This window comes from Castanea sativa, chromosome 1, assembly GCF_040712315.1.
Source record: "Castanea sativa cultivar Marrone di Chiusa Pesio chromosome 1, ASM4071231v1".
In the NCBI taxonomy this organism is placed as follows: domain Eukaryota; kingdom Viridiplantae; phylum Streptophyta; class Magnoliopsida; order Fagales; family Fagaceae; genus Castanea; species Castanea sativa.
Genome location: NC_134013.1, coordinates 47062538 through 47086919, shown reverse-complemented (window position 1 = coordinate 47086919; position 24382 = coordinate 47062538). Strand labels below are relative to the sequence as shown.

At 38.2% G+C, this 24382-nt stretch overlaps 2 protein-coding genes across 3 annotated transcripts; one reads left to right on the top strand and one right to left on the bottom strand.

The window, feature by feature from the left end:
• The first annotated feature begins 10196 nt into the window (after positions 1-10196).
• On the top strand, positions 10197-19612 carry LOC142631041 (uncharacterized). Of its 2 annotated transcripts, none has more exons than XR_012843498.1 (4): positions 10197-10363; positions 10448-10551; positions 10831-10967; positions 19283-19612. XR_012843498.1 is itself a non-coding variant. In XM_075805121.1 (4 exons), the coding sequence occupies exons 1-4, from the start codon at positions 10246-10248 to the stop codon at positions 19382-19384; spliced, it is 450 nt and encodes a 149-aa protein (XP_075661236.1). In that variant the 5' UTR covers positions 10197-10245; the 3' UTR covers positions 19385-19612. The 2 variants fall into 2 exon arrangements, 1 of the variants encoding a protein (XP_075661236.1); XM_075805121.1 differs by having other exon boundaries at positions 10842-10967.
• Positions 19613-22854: 3242 nt separating this feature from the next.
• Positions 22855-23578, bottom strand: LOC142628396 (putative mitochondrial protein AtMg00820). Its single transcript, XM_075802510.1, has 2 exons — positions 23323-23578; positions 22855-23015 (listed from the first exon to the last, which is right to left on the bottom strand). Exons 1-2 carry the CDS (start codon positions 23576-23578, stop codon positions 22855-22857), a joined length of 417 nt encoding a protein of 138 aa, XP_075658625.1.
• Between the last annotated feature and the right edge of the window lie 804 nt (positions 23579-24382).

Sequence of the window (24382 nt, the reverse complement as noted above, 5' to 3'; positions counted from 1 at the left end):
CTTGTCATCCTGTACGCCCATAGTATGCTTGGCAGCTCTTCTGAGCATACACCCTTTGCCCCTTCAAGCCAAGTCTTGATGATTCGAAGCAAGGATTGATTTGTGACCTCAACTTGTCTGTTAGCCTGAGGGTGGGTAAGGGAGGAATAGTGGTTCTTGATCTCTAATTGTGAGCAAAATTCCCTGAAGGAGTCATTGTCGAACTACTTCCTATTGTCTGACACCAAGACCCTAGGGATCCCGTATCTGCAAATGATGTTCTTCCAAACAAAGCTTTGTACGTTCTTCTTTGTGATGGTGGCTAGGGCTTCAGCTTCTACCCATTTGGTGAAGTATTCTATGCTAACTATTAGGAACTTCAGTTGTCTCATTGTTATTGGGAATGGGCCCATGATGTCCAGTCCCCATTGAGCAAAAGGCCACAGGGGTGCCATAGGGGTGAACTCTTCTACCGGCCGTCTGATGTTGTTGCTAAACCTTTGGTACTTGTCGCAGGCTTTAACATAGGCCTGTGCATCCTTTTGCATGGTAGGCCAATAGTACCCAGCCCGAATCATTTTGTGCACCAAGGACCGTGATCCTAAGTCGTTCCCGCAGATACCCTCATGGTCTTCTCTCATGACATAGTTTGCATCTTCAAGGCTCAAGCATCATAGATACGGGCAGGAGAAGCCTCTTTTGTAAAGGATGTCCTTTATCATGACGAATCGTGCTGCTTGGACCTTCAGTTTTCTGGCAGCCTCCTTACCGTCGAGTAGCATGGTGTCTTTCAAATAAGAGACTATTGGCATAGTCCAGTTGCTTCCTGAGTTTATTTCCTGTATACTGATGTCATCAATCAAAGGTGAAAGCTAAACAAAAGAAAGTACCTTATCGGAGATAAGCATATGTTTTGCTAATGCGACTTTAGCTAGGCGATCAGCTTGTTCGTTCTCTTCCCTCAGGATTTGGACGAACTTGGCTCACAACTCGCTTACTCGTTTCTACACTTGCTCCAGATACTTCTTCATTCTTTCCCCTTTACACTCGTAGTTGCCATTTATCTGACTAATGACCACCTGAGAGTCGTAGTGTATGATGTACGATCACACTTGTTGCCCCCGCGGCTTTAGCAAGGTCTAGTCCTGCCACCAATGCTTTGTACTCGACTTTATTGTTTGTTATTAGGAAGTCGAGACAAACCATGCACTCAACTTTGTCTCCTTCAGGGGAATGGAGCACTACACCGACTCCTCAAACTTGCCTGTTAAATGACCCATCCATATGGATGCTCCATTGATGATGTTCCTCTGCCCTCTGGCCTTCCATATTAGTGAACTCCGAGATGAAGTCAGTGATTACTTACCTCTTTATGGTGGTATGCGGGCGGTATTGTACGTCAAACTCACTCAGTTCTATTGCCCATAGCGCCATTCGTCCGGCAGCTTCAGGACTACTCATTGCTCTCTATAGAGGCTTTTCAGTCAGGATGACGATAGTGTGAGCCTGGAAACATGGCTTTAGCTTACGGGTTGTGGTAACTAAAGCGAAGGCAAACTTCTCCATCGGTGGGTATTTTCCTCCGCACCTCAGAGTGCTCGGCAGGTGTAGTACCTGGGCATTTGTGTCCTATTTTCCTCCCAAACCAAGGCATCACTGACAGCAATCGGGGATATTGCCAAATAGAGGAACAACTCTTCCCCAGGCTTGGAGGGACTTAGCAATGGTGGGGAAGAGAGGTAGGCTTTCAAATCCTCGAATGCCTGTTGACACTGTTGACACCCCATTTTACAACCTGCATTTAACTTTACATGGAGGGTAAAAGGGTAATTTCGCATTGGAAATATGCATCTTGATTCTGATCATTAGATCCTTAATTTCATTTCACCAAAATGATCTTGATGTTGTAACAATCAAATTGACTGGTCATAAGCCCAAATCAGACCATCAGATTGAAAGTTATCATCAAATCAAGTTTTAATGGCCAAGATGCACTATCACAAATTGAGTCCGACTATATGTGATTATGAACAATTGATTCCAATTAGTTATAATTATAATCAATTTGAGATTAATAATGTGTCATAATTTGATTGGTTAGGACTACATTTTATGATAAGGTTGTACACATCTTATTAATTAGATAGTTAAAAATTAATTATTCAATGAATAATTTTTGCAATTATCTTTTAATTAGAGTAAATTTGAAATCAATTAAGTCTGAAATGAGAGTGATTGGATTCATTTAATGTTAATTGGGAGCTAATTTGGGACCTATTAATGTTAATTGTGCTGAAATCATTTTCAAACAAATGACCTTTGCTCACCATTTCATCGATATCTCTTGGAATATTTTGAATTTGTGAATGAGGCTAATTTTACCAGAAACTAGACATCCGAGGCTTCAATTTGAGCGAGACAATTCCAATCAGAATTGATTCATATATGATTTTTAGAAGTTGACTCTACAGGCTGTTACAGCAGTTACGGGAAAACCGAATTTTGGCTTACTCCTCACTCCCATCAATCTCTACATTTAATGCACCAGATTTCCCTAAAGGCTAAAATGAGGTCTAGGTTCATGATTCTTTGTCAACCTTCATTCAATGGTCTTCCATTCATATTTCCTCAACTACTACTATATAAACCCCCACTTCTCCTCCATTCTAGGACAGAAAAAACCCCCCTCTCTTCTCCTCTCTTAAGTTCTAGGAAGTTGAGTAGTCTTGTCATATCGTCTTCTTGAGACTCAAGGTATTGAGTAAGACTCACCCTTCCTCTCCTAACTCTTCTTTTCCTCCGCCCTTAGGACCTCCCTCAAGAGTCTCCTCATCCACTATATGAATCTTGCATGAAGGTATAATTCCTTTCCCTAATTATTTTTTTGTATTGCCATGATGAGAGTTTAAGATTAAAACATGATAATAATCATTTAGATTCCTTTGAATATGTTTGAATATTCTTAATTGTTCTTATATGTTCTTCACATGTTCTTGGTTGTTCATCACATGTTCATGCATAACACTAGTTTCGATCTTAAATCCACATCAAAAACATGAAAAAAAAATGTTTGTTTAATAACTCTTTTAAATTTTTGAATCTAGAATATCACTATCCACACTAGAATTTATTTTTCAGTCCAAATGAAATGCTTAATAAATTGAATTAGGGTTTATCACATGCACATACTTTAAATTCAACATGCATATTGATTGATAACATATTGAATGATGTGATATGAATGTTGGCCACTATAGTCTAGAAGACCGATTTCATTAGGCAAGGTGGGTGTCTAACACCTTCTCACCTTGTAATATAGCCTCCGAATTTAGATCAAGGATTGATAGACCAATGTTTATCCTTGTAATTTTCAATTTTTAGATTGTAACTAGGAAACAAAGCTATGTACTTTATCTTAGATTGTATCTAGGACCAAAGCCATGTAATTTTCCTATGATCAATGTAAATTCAATTGAAAATTAATAAAATGAGGAATTTTTCAATTTTGGTTTTCTTATTTTATCCCAATAATTAAATAAGTGGCGACTCCATTGTAAAATCCTTAATCTAAAGGGGAAAATATAACTAGTTGAACCTCCATTTTGAGAGGCAATAACACAACTCCACCCATTCACGTGGGTTTGACCCAACACCATATAAAACAGGCCGGGGACGCGGTCTCTCACAGACACTCGGCGGTCCACTTAAAAGACTTCTTCAATGTGCGAAAGAAAGGTAGGCATTTGTTCGTTGCCCGTGATACAAACCTATTCAGCGTTGCAACCTTGCTGTTAAGGCTTTGGACTTCCTTCACATTCCTTGGTGGCTTCATTTCCATAATGGCCCGGACCTTCCCAGGGTTGACTTCGATACCTCTCTAAGACACTATGAACCTTAGGAATTTTCCAGCCATCACCCCAAGCACACACTTGCTCGGATTGAGCTTCATGTTGTAAGAGCGAAGGATGTGGGAGGTTTCCCTTTTCGACTTTTTACCAACATGTTGTCAACGTAGACTTCGACATTCCGTCCGATCTGATGTGTAAACATCTTGTTCATGAGCCTTTGATACGTCGTGCCTGCGTTTTTGAGTCCAAACAGTATCACCTTGTAGCAGAATAGCCCTTGACTTGTGATAAATGAAGTCTTCTTTTAATTAGCTTCATTTAGCTTGATTTGGTTGTAGCCAGAGAAAGGGTCCATGAAGCTTAGGAACTGGTGGTGAGCTGTAGAGTCTACGAGAACGTCAATCCACAGTAGTGGGTAGCTGTCCTTGGGGCATGCTTTGTTCAAGTCTGTAAAGTCCACGTACATTCTCCACTTTCTGTTGGCTTTCTTGACCATTACCACATTGAGCAGCCAGTCAGGGTAATATACTTCCCTGATGAAGTTCGTGTCTTGCAATTTGTGAACTTCTTCTGCTATAGCCTGGTCTCGCTCTTGGGCGAATATTCTCTTCTTCTGTTGAATAGGTGGAAAAGTAGGCGACACATTCAACCTGTGTTCCATGACTGAGGGGTCGATCCCTGGCATGTTTTCATGACCCCAAGTGAAGACATCCTAATTCTCCTGGAGAAAAGTTATAAGTGCTTGGCGGACTAGCAAGAGTGCTAATCCTAGTCGTCCAGTCGGATTTGGAATCGTCAAGATGTATCTCTTCAAGTCTTTAAACGGGCTCCGCCACCGCCCGATGTTCTTCTATGTTCATGGCCTAAAGATGTTCGTCCATCTCCAACATAGCTATGTAGCACTCATGAGCGGTCACCTGATCTCCATGTAATTCTTCCACTTCGTACTCGATAGGGAATTTGATCATTAAATGGTAAGTTGAAGTTACCGTTTTCCATGAGTTGAGGATAGGCCATCCTAAGATGGCATTGTAAAGGGACGAACAGTCGACCACAAGGAATGTTACGTCCTTAGTGATCTACTGGGGGTAATCACCAATTGTAATAGGTAACGTGACTACCCCGAGGGGGAATACCCTTGTTCCTCCAAAACCAACAAGCGGGGCGTTAGTCAGAACCAGCCGTTCTCTATTAATCCTCTATGCTGGAATTCTGGGTACTAAAGGATGTCGGTGAAGCTGCCATTGTCAACTAGGACCCGGTGTGTGTTGTAATCCCCTATCTGTATGCTAACAACTAGTGCAACGTCATGTGGGTGATGGAGACGACGAGCTACTTTCTCTGAAAATCCAATGACAAGGCTGTCAACTCGTGCCATCTTGGGAACGACGCCTGTGAGCTGGACATTTTGAACTATCCTTAAGTAAGTCTTACAAGCCTTTTTAGTGGAGTAGGAGGCTGTAGTTCCAGCCACGGTCATCCTTATGTCTCCTATGGGCAACCTGGGATGTTTGTTCTCCTGTCGTGTGGGTTGCTCTTGTGGTGTGTCTGTCCTTTCTTTGCTGATGAACCTCTACAACTTTTCTTGTCGGATAAGGGCTTCAATCTGTTGTTTCAAATCATAGCAGTCAGATGTGTAGTGACCGTGATCTCAGTGGAACCGACAATACTTATCTTGGGACCTCTTGTTAAGGTCTCCCTTCAGCTTCCCTGGGAACATTAGGGCTCCTTCATCCTTGATCTACATCAAGACCTGATCAATCGGGGAAGTTTGTAAACCACCTAACGGGGGGTTCGGAAGGCCCATCTTCTTATCGGTCTCCAATCCTTGTTCTCTTTCATCCTCTGTCCTGTCGTGCTTCTTCTTGTCTTTCCCTCTTCTTAGGTCTATCTTCTTGGGCCAGCAACGCGTCTTCAGCATTCATGTACTTAATTGCCCTATAAAGTACTTCTGACATAGTCTTGGGTCATTTTTGTATAAGGAAAACAGGAACTTACCCTTCCGTAGGTTTTTGGTAAACGTGGCCACGAGTATCTTGTCGTCGACTTCATCAATCAAGAGTGCCTCCTTGTTGAAGCACGTCGTGGTCTTCTTGTGTCTGTGCCCTTCAATGAAGTGCGATGCGAACAGAGCGCTTAACTCTTTAAAGATGCCGATGGAATTTAGCGTCAACTTACTAAACCATACCCTTGAGGGACCCTTTAGCGTAGTTGGGAAGACCCTGCACATGATTTCATCTACTACCCCTTATAGGTGCATCAGTGTTTTAAAGGTCTCTAGGTGATCGAGGGGGTCCCTATTGCCTTCGTAAGTTTCCACCTGGGGCATGTGAAACTTTGGCAGAAGGGGGAATGAGGTAACGGATGCGGTGAAAGGCGAGTCCGTCCGGTTGGCCAATTCATCAAGATCGTTTGATACCCGCCCTTTAAGGGCGTTCATCATGAAATCCATTTGTTCCTTCATCATCTGCATCTCAGCGACTATGTGCGATGGTGGATCTGTATCTGCGGCGGACGGACGGCTTGTATCTTGCCGCTCTTGTTTGGTTAGGGCGTTGCTTCCTTCCGGCCACTCTTGGTTCCTCCTCTCGGCGCTGGTTCCTTCCTGGTCCTCCTCTTAAGTGTTAAGCACTGCATTCTTTTGGCGCAGTTGCTCCTCTAGGTCATGGTTTTGCTTGGTAAGGCGCTTTACAGCTACAACAAGCGTTTGAACTTGTCTCTCAAGGGCGATGGTATGCGGTTCGTCCCCTTGGTTGTTGGTAGTGGTTGCCATTGAGCGAGTAAGTACCATGCAACTCTTTGTTCGGGAAGCGGTAGTATGGCTTACTTCCTATCATTTCCCACAAACGGCACCAACTGATGATGCTGAAAATCGTTAGTGAGCTATATGGTCCTCACGTGCTCCAAGCAAGACCTGCACAACACAAACGGAAGAAGAAGAACCTATGAAGGGTACCAGTGTGGTACTAGCCAAATACCCTCCAACGGTAAAGTTAGAGAAATTTCTTGTTCACAACTCTAGAGTGCTAGAGCTGGGGTGAATTAAGCGTACCTTGGTTTGTGGGGGGTTTTGGGATCTTTATAGTAGCGTAGAGTTGACATCCATTTTTTGGTGAAGAAGGTCTTTCCTTATAGAAAAGCTCTTTATTAGTACACGTGTATCGTGGGATACTTTCCTTGTAGGGATCCCCTTGATTAGGGTTAATCGTGGGACACAAGGTGTTTCCATATATACATATTCTTGGAGGCCAAGTATAGTCATGCTAGACCCATCATTATTTCCTTTCTTGCCTTTAACTATCTCCTCGTCAGCTCCTCATCCCGTCCAAGCGTAGATGCCGTTAGGTAGTGGGATGAAGTCGTCGGCCTTGAAACTGACGACTTCACCTTGCGTGAAGTCGTCAGCATTGAGACTAACGGCTTCATCCTGTGTGCAGTCATTAGCATGCATAATAGAGTTGACGGGTTCTTGGAGAAAAATAACTTCTTTTATTTTACCAATTAAACTTATCCCTATCATTAAAAAATAATTAGTAGAAATTTCAACCCAAAAACCAAACCCACGATTATCAACATGAGTTAATTTTTTTTTCAACATTAGTCTTTTTTTTTTTTTTAAGTCCTATCACAATTTTTGTTTTTATATAGATTATCAACATTTGAGTTTGAGTTTAAATTAGACTTGTTAGAGAGATAGAGTTTCATTCCTTGTTAAGTTTTGATTAAACAAAAATAATCTTATTTTTTAAAAAATGATAATGATGAGTTTGAGTTTAAGTTAGACTTATTAGAGAGATAGAGTTTCACTCCTGATTAAGTTTGAACTAAAAATAATAATTTTATTTAAATAAAATGATAATTTTATTTAAATATTGTGCTGGCGTGAAAAATTGTGAGAGTTTCAGAGGCTTCAGTTAAATATATATATAGATTATATATATATATATATATTTTTTTTTTTTGGTTTTGCTGAATTGTTAGAAAAAGACTAAAAACTGACATGTTAATTAAAGAGGTGATCAAAAGCTTAATTTTGGATAGAAATTTCATTTTAAAAAATTGGATAGAAATTAATGAGGAAAAAAATATTGTAGTCAACTCCAATTAATTTTTTTATATATAAAAATTATAATTTTTATTAATCTTATGAGTATTCATAGTTCATCACAAAATTGTAGGACTAAAGTTTTATTGTTGATGATATGACTTGTTCTTTATATTTTTTTTTTAAGAGGGGGAGAATAATGATGTTATTTTGAGCTTGCAGTTTTTCAATGAAAAAGGAATGGTAAATTATAAAGTGCACCCCTAAAGTTTAAGGTTACTTGGATTCTATCTACACCTTGAAATTTGAAAAATCGTATTTTACACCTTGAAGTTTATTTTTGTTAGCAAAAGTAGCCCTTCTATTAGCAGACTCACCTACATAGCCATTAAGTGACACACTAGCGTTATTCAAAAAAAAAAGAAAAAAATAAGCGACATGCTAGCGTTTGATGTATAATTCTTTTTGCCAATGTAGGTGAGTCCACTAATGGAGGGGCTACTTTTACTAGCGAGGTAAACTTTAAAGTGAAAAATCCAAAATTTCAAACTTCAAACCATACAATCCAAGCAACCCTAATATTTAAGGGTATACTTTACAATTTACCTTTTAAACTACAAAAATTGAAATTTAAAAATTTTACATGAGATAATTATTGATATTTGATAGTATTGAAACTTTGCATGCATGAAGGGTATAAGAAAATAATGTATTATATGGTGAATTTGTCAAAATAAAAAATTATTGAGTTTTGTAATATCGCAAAAAATTACCTAGAGTATCTCATAAATTTTCTAATCCATAAACTCATGTTTTGCATATAATTTTAAAATTAAAAATACTTGAAATTTTAATTATTTATGCTGAAATAATTATTAATGTTCAATCATCTTGATATTTATAAGTACAAAGTGTATAACAAAACAATGTAATTCAAAGGTTGATCTGTTGATATATTTTCCTTAATAAACAAAAAAAAAAAGAAGAAGAAGAAGAAGGAATGACGTAACATCATATAAAATTAGATCAAGTGTAACTTTTTTTAAAAAAAAAATTTCCCTATAACGTTAGTCATTGAATGGCAGAAGGCAGAATATCTTTATTACATGTAGGGCTTGTTAAATTAGAGTTCACACACAAAGACAAAGCCATAAATCAAAATAAGGGTAAATTGCAAAGTATTCTCTTAAAATTTGGGGTTGCTTAGATTTGCACCTGAAGTTTGCAATTTTAGACTTTAAACCCTAAACTTTACTTCTGTTAGCAAAAACAACCAAGCCATTAGCAGACTCACCTACATGGCAAGAAAAATTACACATTAAAAGCTAGCGTGTCACTTGACGGCCACATAGGTGAGTTCACTAATAGAGGTGCTACTTTTGCTAACAAAGATAAAATTTAGGATATATAATCCAAGCAACTCTAAATTTTAGAGGTGTACTTTGCAATTTACCAATTTTTATTTATTTATTTATAAAACGCATTAGTATGGTCAAGGCTGACCTATTAGTTCATATATATATATGAACTAATTTTTTTTAACTTCATAATGTAAAATCTTAGTAATTCTACACTTTAGGAGTGTACTTTGCAATTTACTCAAAAAAAATTAAACCCAAGAATAGACATTAGTGTGATTAATACTGACCTATTAGTTCATAATTAAGTAGTCTTCTCAACTTCCCAAAAATAAACATTTTAAATTCTTTTATATATATATACACATAAAAGTAGATGCTTCTAATCCATTACACTATTTTTTTTTTTTTATAATTTTGTCAAGAACTTTGTAACTTAATTAATATATTCTAGTATTTCTAACAAAGATCATATTGGTCTAAGGTTCAAAAAAGCTTTTTTTTTATATTAAAAAGAAAATCGAGTAAAAAGAATGGGAGACTGGAATGTCCGAAACAGGCAAGAAGTTGGTCTAGGTTCAAGTCCCTAGCATATAATACTCATGGAATTACACAAGGAAAAAAAAAAAAAAAAGTCAAAAACAAATTAGAACAGACAAGGAGAAGACACTAGTAAATAAAGGAAAGAAGGTTACAGATCAGAACTAGACAACTCAAAAAGGTGCAGAAAAGTGCCTCTCTTCTAGAGTACTTTATTGCACCCCCAAAGACCAGCTGCAAATTTTATTCATCACGGCTAGCTATTGAAAGGGTCCATACACTTTGATTGATTTATTCTAATAAAATACGTAGAAAACAGCTTCCCTTGCATCATATCTGGTTTCATGGTTTTTGTTAAACTACTAGCCTCACACTATATATAAAGCAGTATATACATTTGAAGTGACCAGCAAATGATGAAGAGACGCCAAAGACCCAATTCATTACTTGTGAATTAATTTTGAGTGTCAAAACCATGTATACTTCGCTTCCTCAAATTAATCCTAAAAATTCTGAATTCCCCATTTCTGAGAACACCTCAAGACCCAATAATATGCCGATGGAGTTTCTCAGTGAAGTAGTGTTTGCAGGAGGTACTCTCTATCTCTCCCTCTCATTCATTGAAGTGTGAATTTCTTACAGTATTGTGATTAATTGATACATGGGCATTGCTGCAGGTATCTTCTGGAATCTTGAAGCTGTGTTTGGGCGTGTAGATGGTGTTTTGAAAACTGCCACAGGCAATTGCGGAGGAACCGTGGAAAAGCCTACATATAGAGAGGTGAAAAACAACAGTTCTACGACACTTATTTTCACAACTTACTGAAATAGTCGATTATATGTGGTGGAAAAAAAAAAGATAATAGATTCATTTAAAAAGTAGTAGACAGAAAGTGTTCCCTAGTCACAGTTGACAACTTCAGCTAGCGAATTGTGAAATTAAAGTGTGTTTCTAGATTTATTTGGTGAACTAAGATAAAATAAGAACAATGTTTATACCTATGTGCTAGAACCATGATTGTTCATGTAGTTTTTATAGCAAAAACTGAACTCTTTTCAGTTCATTCGTAGGTCTGTGAAGGAACAACAGGCCATACTGAAGCTGTGAAAGTCATATACGATAATAGAAAAATCTCATACAAATCTCTCTTGGACAGTTTCTGGGATTTCCATGATCCCACCAACAAAAACTACCTAGTAATTTCTTTTCCTTAAGAATATAATATATATCACTATCATTGTGATTATTTTTATAATTTGTAGCTTTAATCTTAGTGGATAATGTAAAGTTGAAATTTATCAATCATTGTGTTGGTTTTATTCCGTGCCAATTTACTTGTAATTCAGCACTTAGAAACCTTGTGTTTAGGTGGAATTCATGTAAGGGTAGTGTGTGAGAGAGTGTGAAGAAATTCTCAAGAATGTGCAGTGAAGCAAGGACTCGCAGCTGGATCTCGCGGGTGACTCGCGGCTAGCAAGCCGCCAGATGATGCACACGAGCGAAGTGTGCTAAGAAGTTGAACAGTCACGCCAGCTGGAGCACTATGGAACAAAAAGTCCAGTTTGGCCATTCTGTTTACTCACGGCTGGAACTCGCGGCTCAGTCAAGTCACCAGCCAGCCCTATTTGGGAAAATATGACTCTTCGCATTCCTTTCTCACCCTAGTATAAATACCCCTTATACCCACGAAATGTAGAGAGCTTTCAGAGAGAATTTTGAGAGAGAAACCCTAGAGAAAAACAAGATTGACTCATCCACAATCTTCACATAGAAACTCTTCAAATTCCTCTACTCTCTTCCTCTCCATTGTTACATCCTTGAGAGGTCCATTACCAAAACATTTTCTCACCATACCCACATCTGTGAGAAGGCTGTTTGGTGCTTTGGGAAGTAGTTAAGAAGGGACCAATTTCATATTGGTTGATGCTATGGGCTGTAGCGGAATCCGGTAAGCTAAAGAAGAAATAGGTTCGGCGCAACCTCGTTGGAATAGGAGCTTGGAGGGCTTAGGTACACTGGGTAGATTAGGCTTTGAGGGTCTTCTGTTGTCCATGTATCCCAACTACATTCTTTAGTCGATTATTGACCACTTGGAGGGTGGCGGAGAGGTTTTACACCAAGGGTTTCGATTTCCTCTTTGATAACACATCGCTGTGTTGTCCTTGTGTTTGCATCTCTCTTCCCTTAATCTTTGCCATTTAATTTTTGTTGTGGATGTGATTTTATTTGGTTTAGATTATGTTATCAATTTTGTTTTAGCTTATTTACATTTTCCGCACGTACATTGTTTGTTTATAAGCTTGAATTTGTAATTTGTAATTTGGGGGTCTAAATGTTCAAAGGTGTTTTACACGCTTTTTGAACTTTCAATTAGTATCAGAGCGGGTGCACTCTTTGTGGTTTAAACACCTTAGTGCGATCCTTGACCCTGTATTGAGATGGACCGGTCTCAATCTTTGAATGCTCCACCATATTTTGATGGTAGCAATTATGCCTTTTCGAAGGTACGAATGAGAACATTCTTATGTTCAATAGATGAATATGTTTAGGATGCTGTTGATGTCGGCTGGACTAGGCCGAAGGCAGCCAAATCCACATGGGATAAGGCAATCCTCGCAGTGTCTAATGCAAACAGCAAAGCACTTAACGCTATTTTTTGTGGTGTATCTCCAGATGAGTTCCACAGGATATCTCACATAACTATTGCCAAGGAGGCATGGTAGATATTGGAGACCACGTACGAGGGAACGAAGAAAATTAAGGACACCAAGTTGTAGATGTTGACCACTCAGTTTAAGGAGCTGAAAATGAGTAAGGATGAGTCCTTTGACTCTTTCTATAGTAAGCTAAATGAAATGGTCATCGGCTAGTTTAACTTGGGAGAGAAAACAAAGGACTCGAAAGTTGTCCGAAAAATTCTTCGTTCATTGCCAGAGAGTTTCCATGCAAAGGTGACTACAATTGAGGAGAGCAAGGACCTTGATGAAATCAAATTCCAAGAGCCGATTGGATCTCTCCAAATGTATGAGCTCTCATTGTCAAATCAAAGAAAGAGCAAATCACTTGCTCTTAAGACGATAAATGAAAGGGTAGAAGCACACGAATCATTGGATGAGGATGTGGTCGAAAAGGATGTAGCTTACCTTGCAAAGAATTTTCGGAAATTCCTGAAGTTCAAGAACAATGGGAAGTTTGGTGATAAAGGGAAATTCACAAGTTCCGGAAAGGAGAAAAAGGACTTCAAAAAGAGAGACGGGAAGGAATCCCAATCTACCCAAGGAGTCACTTGTTTTGAATGTAATGGGCATGGCTATTTCAAAAAGGAATGTCCTAATTATTTGAGATTGAAAGGGAAGGCTTATGCTACCACTCTTAGTGACTCAGATTCTTCCACCTCTGATTCGGAGGATAGCTTTGATGAAGATGGAAATTTCTTAGCATTCATGACTATTGCTTATGTTGAGTCTTCGGAGGACTTGAATCTGCTTGTGCAAGAGCTTGGGGAGCATAGTGATGAGGAATACATGGGAATTGTAGAAGAATCGGATGCTGAAGAAGATGAAGATACAACTGGTCTTTAAGAGAACTACAATTACTCCTTAAGAAGTCGAGAGAGTATGCAATGTGGCCAAGGCGGCTGTAAAGAAGATGAAGAAAGCAGAGGAGGACTATCGAAGTCTCTTAGTGAGATACAAGAAGGCCAAGTGTGAGATTGAGACACTAAATGGCGAACTAATCGAAGCTTACACCAAGTTGAGATTCCTTGAGCTTGAGGTGGTTCAAGCAAATGCCAAAATAGAGCGCATATCCACAAAAAAGCTCGATGATGTCCTTTCCTCTCAAAAGACTTTTTTTGACAAAACTGGATTAGGATACACCAGAGAAAGTAGCTCAATTGTGAATACCTCCAAAGAAGTAAAGTCTGTGAAGGCCAAAGAGCCGGCTATAGATGCTCCTAATGTAGAGAAGGCCAAGGTTGAGAAGAAGAAGAAGAATGTGGCTGACCAGTGGGTGTTGAACAAGCCCCGTAATCAATCTATGGTCAGGTTTGAAGCTAGAGCAAAATCTCTTCCACGATCACAACAAGATTCTAGAACGAACCATATGTGTCTTCACTACGGACTTCAAGGGCACACTCGACCAAATTGTCATCAGCTGAAAGCATTAAGGAATGCTGGTGGTCAAAGGTCAAGAGGACCAAGAAACGACAAGACAACTTGGGCTGTTGAACCATCAAGAGGTCGAAATGGTGATCTCAGAATGATAGACGTGATGAAGATGATTGGTGCATTCACCAATTGCTTGGAAAGCTTCACAAGAAGGTTTAAAAGTTCTAACTCTTGTATCTAATCCTATAGGGATATCACCCCAAATGCACGTGACGTGTGGGTGAAAAAGGGTGCTCATGCATAAGCATTACAATATGTCCATGCATCAATTCTTCCTATGTCGTGTGAATATGCTTGATTGTATGCTTGTGGGTTGTTTGTTTGTTTTCACTTTAAATGTTTTCACATTGCTGGTTTTGATTTATCTTTCTTGTTTTTGTGTCAAAAACCCAAAAACACATAAAAAAGTAGAAAATCCTAAAAGTTTGATTGTCTTTGTTGGGTTTTGTTTAAAAACATGTTTTGCTTTGTACCTTTGTACTAATGGCCTTGTGCATCTACGAGCATAGCTTGTTCCCTATGCACTCAAATCATTGTGGGAGAAATCTTAACATCTATGTGACTGTTGTAAATAGATCTTCAAACTTATCATGAATGATTAGTGAATGGTTTTGTCAATCTTGAGTCATGCATAGACTTGTGCCTATATATCTTCCCACTCTTTTATTTATTGTTTTTGCTTAAAAAAAAAAAAAAAAGAGCTCATCAAATGTAAATCTCTAAATGAAAAGAGATATTGAGCTGCAAAAACCTGTTGCACATACTAGTATTTGACTAGGAAAAAGGGAAAGCGACCTTTATAAATTGTATGATGCCCAAAAAGGCCAAAGGCTATCTCATCAATTGAAATATCAAAATTTCTGGCATCAATCTCACAATGAGATGCACTGATTCAAAAAGATCAATTGATATGATGTTTATGGAGCCAAATGAAAAGCTTCATTCTTATGCTATCAAGTGTTGTGGGAGGTCATATATGCATTCTACTATAATTGAGATGGGTCACATTATCTAGTGCTAATTGTGTATGCCTTAGTTGAATTGATCATTGAAGCTTTACATTAGACTAAGGACTATCTCATTTTTGATTTCCACACACATCACACAAGCATATGATCAATGAATGCCATATTCATTTGTGTGATTGTACTTGGATAAATGTGTTTTCACATGCTCAATCTTTGTTGATCAAACATAAAAAGATTTTTGAATTTTTAAGTTGTGTTTGGAAAGTATTTTGTCTTTCAAAAATGTTAAAAATTTCAAAAACTGTGCTGCCCTGTTTTGGCGACTCAGTTGCGGGTTGATCCAGTTGCATGCCCCAGTCGTGAGCTCATAAAGAGATTTTTCGCGACTCACTGGCGGGTAATCGTCCTAATCGCAAAAAATACTTAGAATATTTTTCAAAGTTTGAGTCTTTATGCTTTTCGTGGCTCAGAGTGGCGACTTGTTCGCGGGTGGAAGGTTTAGTCACGAGGGGTCACAGAGATTTTCACAGCTTACTTCGCGACTTCCTCGCGGGTAGAACTTCCAGTCACGAAAAACACTTGAACAAAATTTTTCAAATTTTTGTTTTCAAGTGATCTGGCGACTTGGACTAGCGACTTGCATGCGACTTGAATTAGTTGTAAAAATCGCGTGTTTTGCGTTTTTGGATAGTTTTTAAAACTTTTTCAGTTTTTCCCTCGAACTTTTGTGACTGTTCATTGTCTTTCCCATTTACACCACTTCAAACTCACTGTGTTTCTTCCTAAACCCACCATTAATCTTCATCCTCTCAACTTCATCTCTCATGAAAAGGTATGGGTTTTCTTAATATCTTCTGGTATTTCTTGTTTATAACATACTTTTTCTTGATTTTTGAGTTGTTGTCGTGTTTTGGGATGGGTTTGCTCTGTTGGGTTTGCTGAAAGGGTGTTGTTGATTCTAGTGTTCTGTTGCTTGATTCACCTGATTACTTGTCAAACTCTTTGTTGTGTATCTTGACTATGTTGCTCTATGCATATCATTCTCATGGTAGACTGTCATAATGACAGATGTTTGCGACTTTGTGTTATCCATAGTTCTCAGTGAACTAAACTGTGACTGTGTATTTATCATTGTAGAATGATTTAGCTTACATTGTATCAGTATGCTATATTTAAGAGATATCTCTGTTTGAATTTCCATGAGACTTCATTTTTCTTGAATCTAATCAAGTGGATGTTTGTGTCATGTGTCTGTGCCCCTAGATCTTTGTTGTGTGACTGCACTTTTGCAGATGTCTAGCCAATCTTCTAAAGGAAAAGATATTGTAACTGATGTTTCATCATCCCCTATTGCTAAACGAACTCGTTTCTTGTCTCAATTGTCTAAAGACTCAAACAGTGAGAGGTTCAAAACTCCTCTCGATTCACAGACTCACTTAAGCATTTTTGAAGATGCTTCTCCTATAGTGGAACGAGTGGTAAAGTTTGACACTTTGGGGACAACTTTTATCCCTAGGATCTTTGAAGCTAAAGATTAGGCTAATTTGTTCGGGAATTTTGAAGACTCGATGGATGTGTTGGTGAAGGAATTTTTCTCAAATGCCAGATACACTGGAGTTGAGTTGAAATGCTGGGTAAAAGGAAAAGGGTTCTCCATCAATCCAAACTACATAGCCAAGGTCCTTCACATCACTAGACCTAAGAAAGTTGACCTCACCCCTTATGATGATAGAACTCCTAAGGTTCAAGACATTCTGCGCGTTCTTGGACTTGATCACAAAGTCTCCAGTAAAGGCTCATCTATAAACACTGCAAAGTTTGCACCTAAGTTGATCACCCTAAAGCTGATCATGCTTTCCAACCTCTACCCGTTGTCCAGCACTGGTTTCATCAATCTTGGAAGAGCTCAAATCCTATGTGATCTTATTTCAGGAGTCCCGATTGATATCTGTGCCCACATCTTCTAGACCATTGGGAGGACAACGACTCGATCTGCAGCACGAGGATGTATCCCGTTTTGTAGTCTCATCATGAAGATCATACTTCTCGAAGGTGTCAATCCCCTATTAGATGGAAAATTGCTGACCCGTCCTCGACCAATATCCATGATAACTCTTCAAGCTAGCAAAAGTCATTCCTCTAGAACGCCAAAGAGTGAAAACATATCTCATGTTACTCCATCTGCTCATAGGTCAGATACACCTGTGCATACCGCGACTACCTCTCCTATCACCCCCGAGTTACAGCCGACTAGCAATCAACCAATACAGTCTGGTCCTCAAGCGGATAGATTTGGTTCCTTGTTTGAAAGTCTTCACATGCGCCTTGCCAGAATTGAAAGACTTATCTATTCCACCAACAATCAAGTCCAATTGCGCCTCACAACCGTAGAGAATCAACTAAATGCTATTCAGCAAAAGCTAAAGGACAGCCTTTAGCTATTCGTGCCAAAAAGGGGGAGATAAGCATATAGTAAAGGGGAGAGTAACACAAAGGGAAGTGTGCATAGTGAAAGGGGGAGTTGTGCTTGTGTGCTCAAGAGGTAAAAGCTAACTTATACACTCATCACATACCTTTGGGCATATTTTTTTTTTGGTTTGCTATATACTTTGTTACATATTTTGCTGTCTTAAACTCAAGGATCATATTTTTATATACTTAAGATAGTTTTTCAGTTTTTATGCATGCTTTCAATCTGTACCCATGTTGCTTTTGTAAGCTTTTAAGGTTTGATCTGTAGGCTTTTATGGTTTGTACCATGCTTAGGCAGCCTTTATGTTTTGTACCTTGCTTTGTAGCTTATGTACTTGTTCTGCTATGCACTACTTTTAGTACATCACTCTTGTGCCCGTGTAGGATCTTGTTCCTAGATGCATATACTTCTTGTATTGTGCATTGGTTGAGTGTTGGACATGCAAATGATTCTTTGCATTTTAGCTTAATAGCTTGCATGTCCGAATGTTCATTCCAAGTGTGAATGAGCATTGTGGTGACTATTTTGTAGTGATTGCTTGTATGGTCAAGCTTTGGTCTATTACTTTACTCCATTGTGCTTGACTGCATTGTGCTTGTCTCATATGCATTACAAGTTTTTCTGCATGCAATGATCATATTGTGTTGTTGTATTTCAGGAGACACTTGTTCTTATGATTCAAGAGCTACACAGATTCTAGAGCTAGGCGTGAGTGAGTTTTGTTCAACTGTTCCCAACTCACATGTTAAGTCTAGAGTTTGTTTTAGGGTTTTGTCACGAAATAACCAAATGGGGAGATTGTAAGGTTAAAATTTATCAACCATTGTGTTGGCTTTATTCCGTGCCAATCTGCTTGTAATTCAGCACTTAGAAACCCTGTATATAGGTGGGATTCATGTAAGGGTAGTGTGTGAGAGAGTGTAAAGAAATGCTCAAGAATGTGCAGTGAAGCAAAGACTCGTGGCTGGATCTCGCGGATGGCTCGCGGCTAGCAAGCCGCCAGATGATGCACACGAGCGAAGCGTGATGAGAAGTTGAACAGTCATGCCAGCTAGAGTACTACAGGACAAAAAGTCTAGTCTGGCCATTCTGTTTGCTCGCGGCTGGAACTCGCGACTCAATCAAGTCGCGAGTCCAAGTCGCCAGCCAGCCCTATTTAGGAAAATATGACTCTTTGCATTCCTTTCTCACCCTAGTATAAATACCCCTTATACCCACGAAATGTAGAGAGTTTCTAGAGAGAATTTTGAGAGAGAAACCCTAGAGAAAAACAAGATTGACTCATCCACAATCTTCACATAGAGACTCTTCAAATTCCTCTGCTCTCTTCCTCTCCATTGTTACATCCTTGAGAGGTCCATTACTAAAACCTTTTCTCACCATACCCATATCTGTGAGAAGGCTGTTTGGTGCTTTAGGAAGCAGTTAAGAAGTGACCAATTTCATATTGGTTGATGCTATGGGCTGTAGCGAAATTCGGTAAGCTAAAGAAGAAATAGGTTCGGCGCAACCTTGTTGGAGTAGGAGCTTGGAGGGCTTAGGTACACTAGGTAGGTTAGGCTTGGAGGGTCTTCTATTGTCCATGTATCTCAACTACATTCTTTAGTGGATTATTGACCGCTTGGAGGACGGCGGAGAGGTTTTACGCCGAAGGCTTCGATTTTCTCTTCGATAACACATCGCTGTGTTTTCCTTGTGTTTGCATCTCTCTTCCCTTAATCTTTGTCATTTAATTTCTGCTGTGGATGTGATTTTATTTTGTTTAGATTATGCTATCAATTCTATTTTAGCTTATTTACATTTTCCGCACGTACATTGTTTATTTATAAGTTTGAATTAGTAATTTGTAATTTGGGGGTTTAAACGTTCAAAGGTGTTTTACACGCTTTTTGAACTTTTAGATAATATATATGGTAGAACTTTGGATTAAAGTACGCACCAAAGATCTGCAATATTTTACAACTAGGAGGAAGAGAGGAAGCAAGCACAGGAGTCAAAGATAAGAAGGCAGATGAAGCTCAACAAGAAGATCGTGACCAAAATCATAGCATTTGATACAGGTTTCTACATGGCAGAAAACCACCATCAGAAGTACTATCTGCAGAAGCAGTACAGGCTGTGTGAAAGTTTGAGTCTACGAAATACTGAGCAATTTGTTGAGTCAAACATTGCTAGCAAACTCTACGGGTAAGCATTTTTTGTATTAATATATTTAACTAATACAAAGTGTTAAGAGTCAATACTCTCAAATGTGTCAATAGACAAAGGGATAGAAACATAGAACCTAATCCACTATGAGGTGGGAATTGGACATTTTTTAAAAATGAAAGGAAATCAATTGAGAGCTTGGACGGTTCAAGCAAGGTCCACCCAATGATGATTGATATGCCATTCCTAGATCTCCATCTCTCCTCAATTACAAGCCCCTAGTTCGCTTTTCAACTACTTTGTTGTTAATAATGAATTCTAAGAATAGACTCCCACAAAGTCAAAAGGAACTTGGAAACTAACCCACTAGGTGGGAAAATTGGAAATTATTCACATCCCTTTTACGACAACAACAAGCACAGGCTTGCACCTGATATAACACCAATAAGTTTATGGGCACCAAATTTTTCATAGAAAAAATTCGTACACCCCTCTTTTAAGTGAGATGACATGTGAAAGAGCGTGTAAATTCAGTAAAGAGTAATGATAGTTTACTCAATTGCACACTCATAACATACACACTTACATATGAACTGAAATTATGTTTTTAAAACACGATTTCAAAATACAATGTATAATAGCGATATAATAAGATTTTTTTGTTAAGTAAAAGTCTTAAAATGACAACTAAAATATAAGCAATTTTTGTCAAATAAGTATTCCTCCTTCTATGTAATAAGGGTCCTTAAGCACTCCTTGAGCTAACTTCTTGTCCCATCACCCATGCCATCATTTTTGTAGTTGGTTTGGTTCCAATCTAGTGGCTTACCCAGTTTCTTCCATTGAGCTCGAAAAAATTCGTATAATCTAGCATCGATAAGGATATCTAAGTCAAAATCTTTACAGTGTAAGTTGAGATTTAATCGCACATTCAATACTACTTGCTTCACTTCGTAATTTCCTAAGAGTTGCTAATGAGAAAAATATTGGCTACGTTACTCTTTTTTTTAATTAGCTAAGTTACTGATAATGTCTTAGCATTATTGGGTAAAGCTTAGTTTTTTTTTTTTAATTAGCTAAGTTACTAATAATGTCTTAGCATTATTGGGTAAAGCTCAGTTTTCTTTCTCAGCTATTAATTACGTCTCCCCTCAAAAAAAAAAAAAAAAGAAACTATTAATTACATCATTCAGTCTCTCAATCTATAAAATCAAGACAATGATATCCTTGCCTCCTTGGTCAAAAGGGGTGAGAGATTGATGGTTGTTGAGATTAAATTTACTAAATTTTGAAAGTGGAGACATTAAATTAATACAATTAATAATTGAAGAGCCAAATTATAGTTTTCACAATAATTCAATGATGAATTTAATAATTAAACTTTGAATATTTCCATTGTTTTAATATAGAGGTAATAGGTTAACTATACATGTTCTTCTAAAATAAAGGGTTAACTATACATGATATTGCTTGGACACAATTAAAAAAGAATCAAACTTTACAACAAGATCAGCAAGCAGCAGGGCTGACCTTTTCTTGTAATTATAAAATTATTTTTCAGTCATTTTATGTTTAATAAATTATATTTACATGTACAAGCACGTAGGCACACACATATGAAATATGTATCTATGTAATTTTATAGAAACTTTGAGTAGGCTATATATTTAAAACTTGTTCTTGTACTCTCAATTTTATTTGTGAATGTGTAGTCTGAGTCGAAATTTCTTGAGTCTCACTCTAATTCCAATTGATGTTGATTAGTAAGATTAAGAGTACGTTTGGCATGAGCTTATAAGCTTAGCTTTTAGCTTTTAGCTTTTAGCTTTTTTTCTTTTTAGTTTTGTATCCTGTTTTTTAAAACTTCACTTTTTCCTGCCCTTCTCACATTTTCAATTTTTTTTTTTTAAATACAAGCATACTTTAGCATACTTTCAACAAAATTTTTTCAGTTTCATCTAAATAAGCTATAAACTTCGAGGACTCTTCTCAATCTAAATAAAACTCAATGTTTTATTGAATGAAATGTTTGAATACAAGCAATTGAGCAAAATACATAAGGGCTATCCTACATATACACGACCCAATTGAGCCAAAATTGAAATAACTAACGTCCTAGAGTGGCGGGAAAAGCAGTTACAAATTCTAGGTAATCACACACGTGTTAATTGTGCTAATTTCTTAACTAACTCCCTAATCCACATGGTATGAATTCTTTTGAGCTATGAATAAACAACTCATGATGTGGCATAGCTTCAATGATTTCCTGTAACTCAATGCTAGCCCAACTCTGCTCTACTGTCACTGAACTATTGGTCCTTGCCTTTCCAATTATGCTAGGTTAATCTTCCATCTTGCTATGATACCCTGCATCTACTGCATTAACCCTGCTATGATGCTCTGTACATGTAGTGTCATTGCTTGGCCTTGTTGCACTTCTAGTATCAATTAATCCATCAGCTTTAACACCCCCCTTCAAGAGCAAAGCTCTTGCTGATTGATTATGTGGCATACTTTCAGGGTATTCAACAGTAGAAGTAAAAATATTAATCACACCCAATTTCTTGATTAGTCTCACAAAATGGTCTACACCAAGGGCTTTGGTAAACACATCTGCTAGTTGGTTCCTTGTTGAAACATAAAAGGTTTTAATGGTACCATCAAGGACCCTATTTCTCACAATGTGACAATCTACCTCTATATGTTTAGATCTTTCATGGAATACAAGATTGACAGCTATATGAAGGGCTGCCTGGTTATCACAGTACATTAAGGTAGGTTTCTCATGACCAATGTGTAAGTCTTTCAACAAGAATAGTAGCCAAGTCAGTTCATAAGTGGTAGTAGCCATTGATCTGTACTCAGCTTCTACTGAGGATCTTGCAACCATAGTCTGCTTCTCTGACCTCCAAGATATCAATGCATTACCTAAAAATACACAATATCCAGTCAATGACTTCCTAGTGTCAGGGTTGCCTGCCCAATCTGCATCACAATAGGCCTTTAATTGTAAATCAGACTCAATAAGAAAGAACACTCCCTGCCCTGGTGTACCCTTGATGTATTGTAAGATTCTGGTGGCAGCTTTCATGTGTGGAACTCTTAAATGTGACAAAAATTGGCTTAATCTATGCATTGCATAGGTTATGTTAGGCCTGCTCAAAGTCAAGTACATAAGTTTCCTTATTAGTCTTCTATAAGAGCTAGGGTCTGGAATCAACTCTCCATTATCCTTAGATAATTTCAATTGCTGATCCATGGGAGACTGAGCAGGTTTGCATCCAAGCATGCCTGTTTCCTTAAGAATCTCAAGTGCAAACTTTCTTTAATTCAAGCTGATGCCAGTCTTGCTCCTTGCAATCTCAAGTCCTAAAAAGTACTTGAGTGAACCAAGATCTTTGATACCAAACTTTTGATCTAAAACAGACTTCAAGACAGCAACACAAGTTGAATCATTGCCTGTGATAATCATGTCATCCACATATACTAGTAATGCATTAAACAAAGGACCTTTGTTATACACAAACAAAGAGTGTTCTACTTGAGATTGAACAAGCCCAAATTGCTAAATTGTGGCTGACAATTTAGTATACCACTATCTAAAGGCCTGCCTTAAGCCATAAAGAGACTTAACTAGCCTACAAACCATAGTATTAGATGATGATGATGAATTGGAGGAAACCCCCCCCCCCTCCTTAACTGTGAAAACTAGGAGGTAGACACATGTAAACATCTTCATCCAAGTCTCCATGCAAAAATGCATTATTAATATCCAACTGATGTAAGGGCCAACCTTTGGCAACAGCCAAAGCAAGTAAAACCTTGACTGAAACAGTTTTAGCCATGGGAGAGAAAGTCTCAAGAAAATCAAGCCCCTCCCTCTGAGTGTACCCTTTTGCAGCAAGCCTAGCCTTATATCTATCTATAGTCCCATCAGCCTTCAATTTGATCCTATAAATCCACTGGCATCCAATTAGAGTTTTACCAGGAGGGAGAGAAGTAAGCTTCCAAGTGTTATTCTGTTCAAGGACTTGAATTTCCTTGTCCATGGCCTTTCTTCAAAGGGAATCTTTGACAGCTTGATGAAAGAACTGAGGTTATTGGTGACAAGAACTAACAATCATTAGGTAAGAATGATAACCTGGTTCCAGATGAGAATAAGTAAGGTTGGCTGCAATGTCATAGGGAGCACTAGATAGTGACTTAGAGACTGAAGTGAAAGCAACAGCACAGGAATAGTCCTTCAAGTAAGCAGGGGGTTTGGAAGGTCTAGGAGACTTCCTAAGAGGTGTTGGTGTGTGTATTAGGTCTGGCAGTGCAGCTGCAGGAAGTGGCATGGAATGGGAAGAAGAAGGAATTGAAACATCATTAGACAAAGAACCATTATTAAGACACGAAGAGGTAGGATTGAATCAACATTAGTGTTAAGGGTTCCTGAAGGAATAGAGTCAGATGAAGAAACAACAGGAACAACAGAAGAATGGGAAGTAGCATCAAGTATAACATTGGGAGTAACAAAGGAATCATTACTTGATATGGAGGAAGTATGAGTATCAATCTCATAGAATGAGTTAAAAGGATCTGAAACAGCATTGTTAGTAGCAGTAAAAGGAAAAATATCTTCATGAAATATGACATCCCTTGAAATTAAAACACTATTAGTTGACAAATTAAGAACCTTGTAGCCTTTCATCCCAAAAGGATAACCAAGAAAAACACACCTTTTAGCTCGAGGAGCAAACTTAGACCTATTGTGGGCAAGGGTTGACACATAGCTTAGACAGCCAAAAGCCCTTAAGTGTGAATAGGTAGGCACATGACCAAAAAGAATTTCAAAGGGGGTTTTGTGAGAA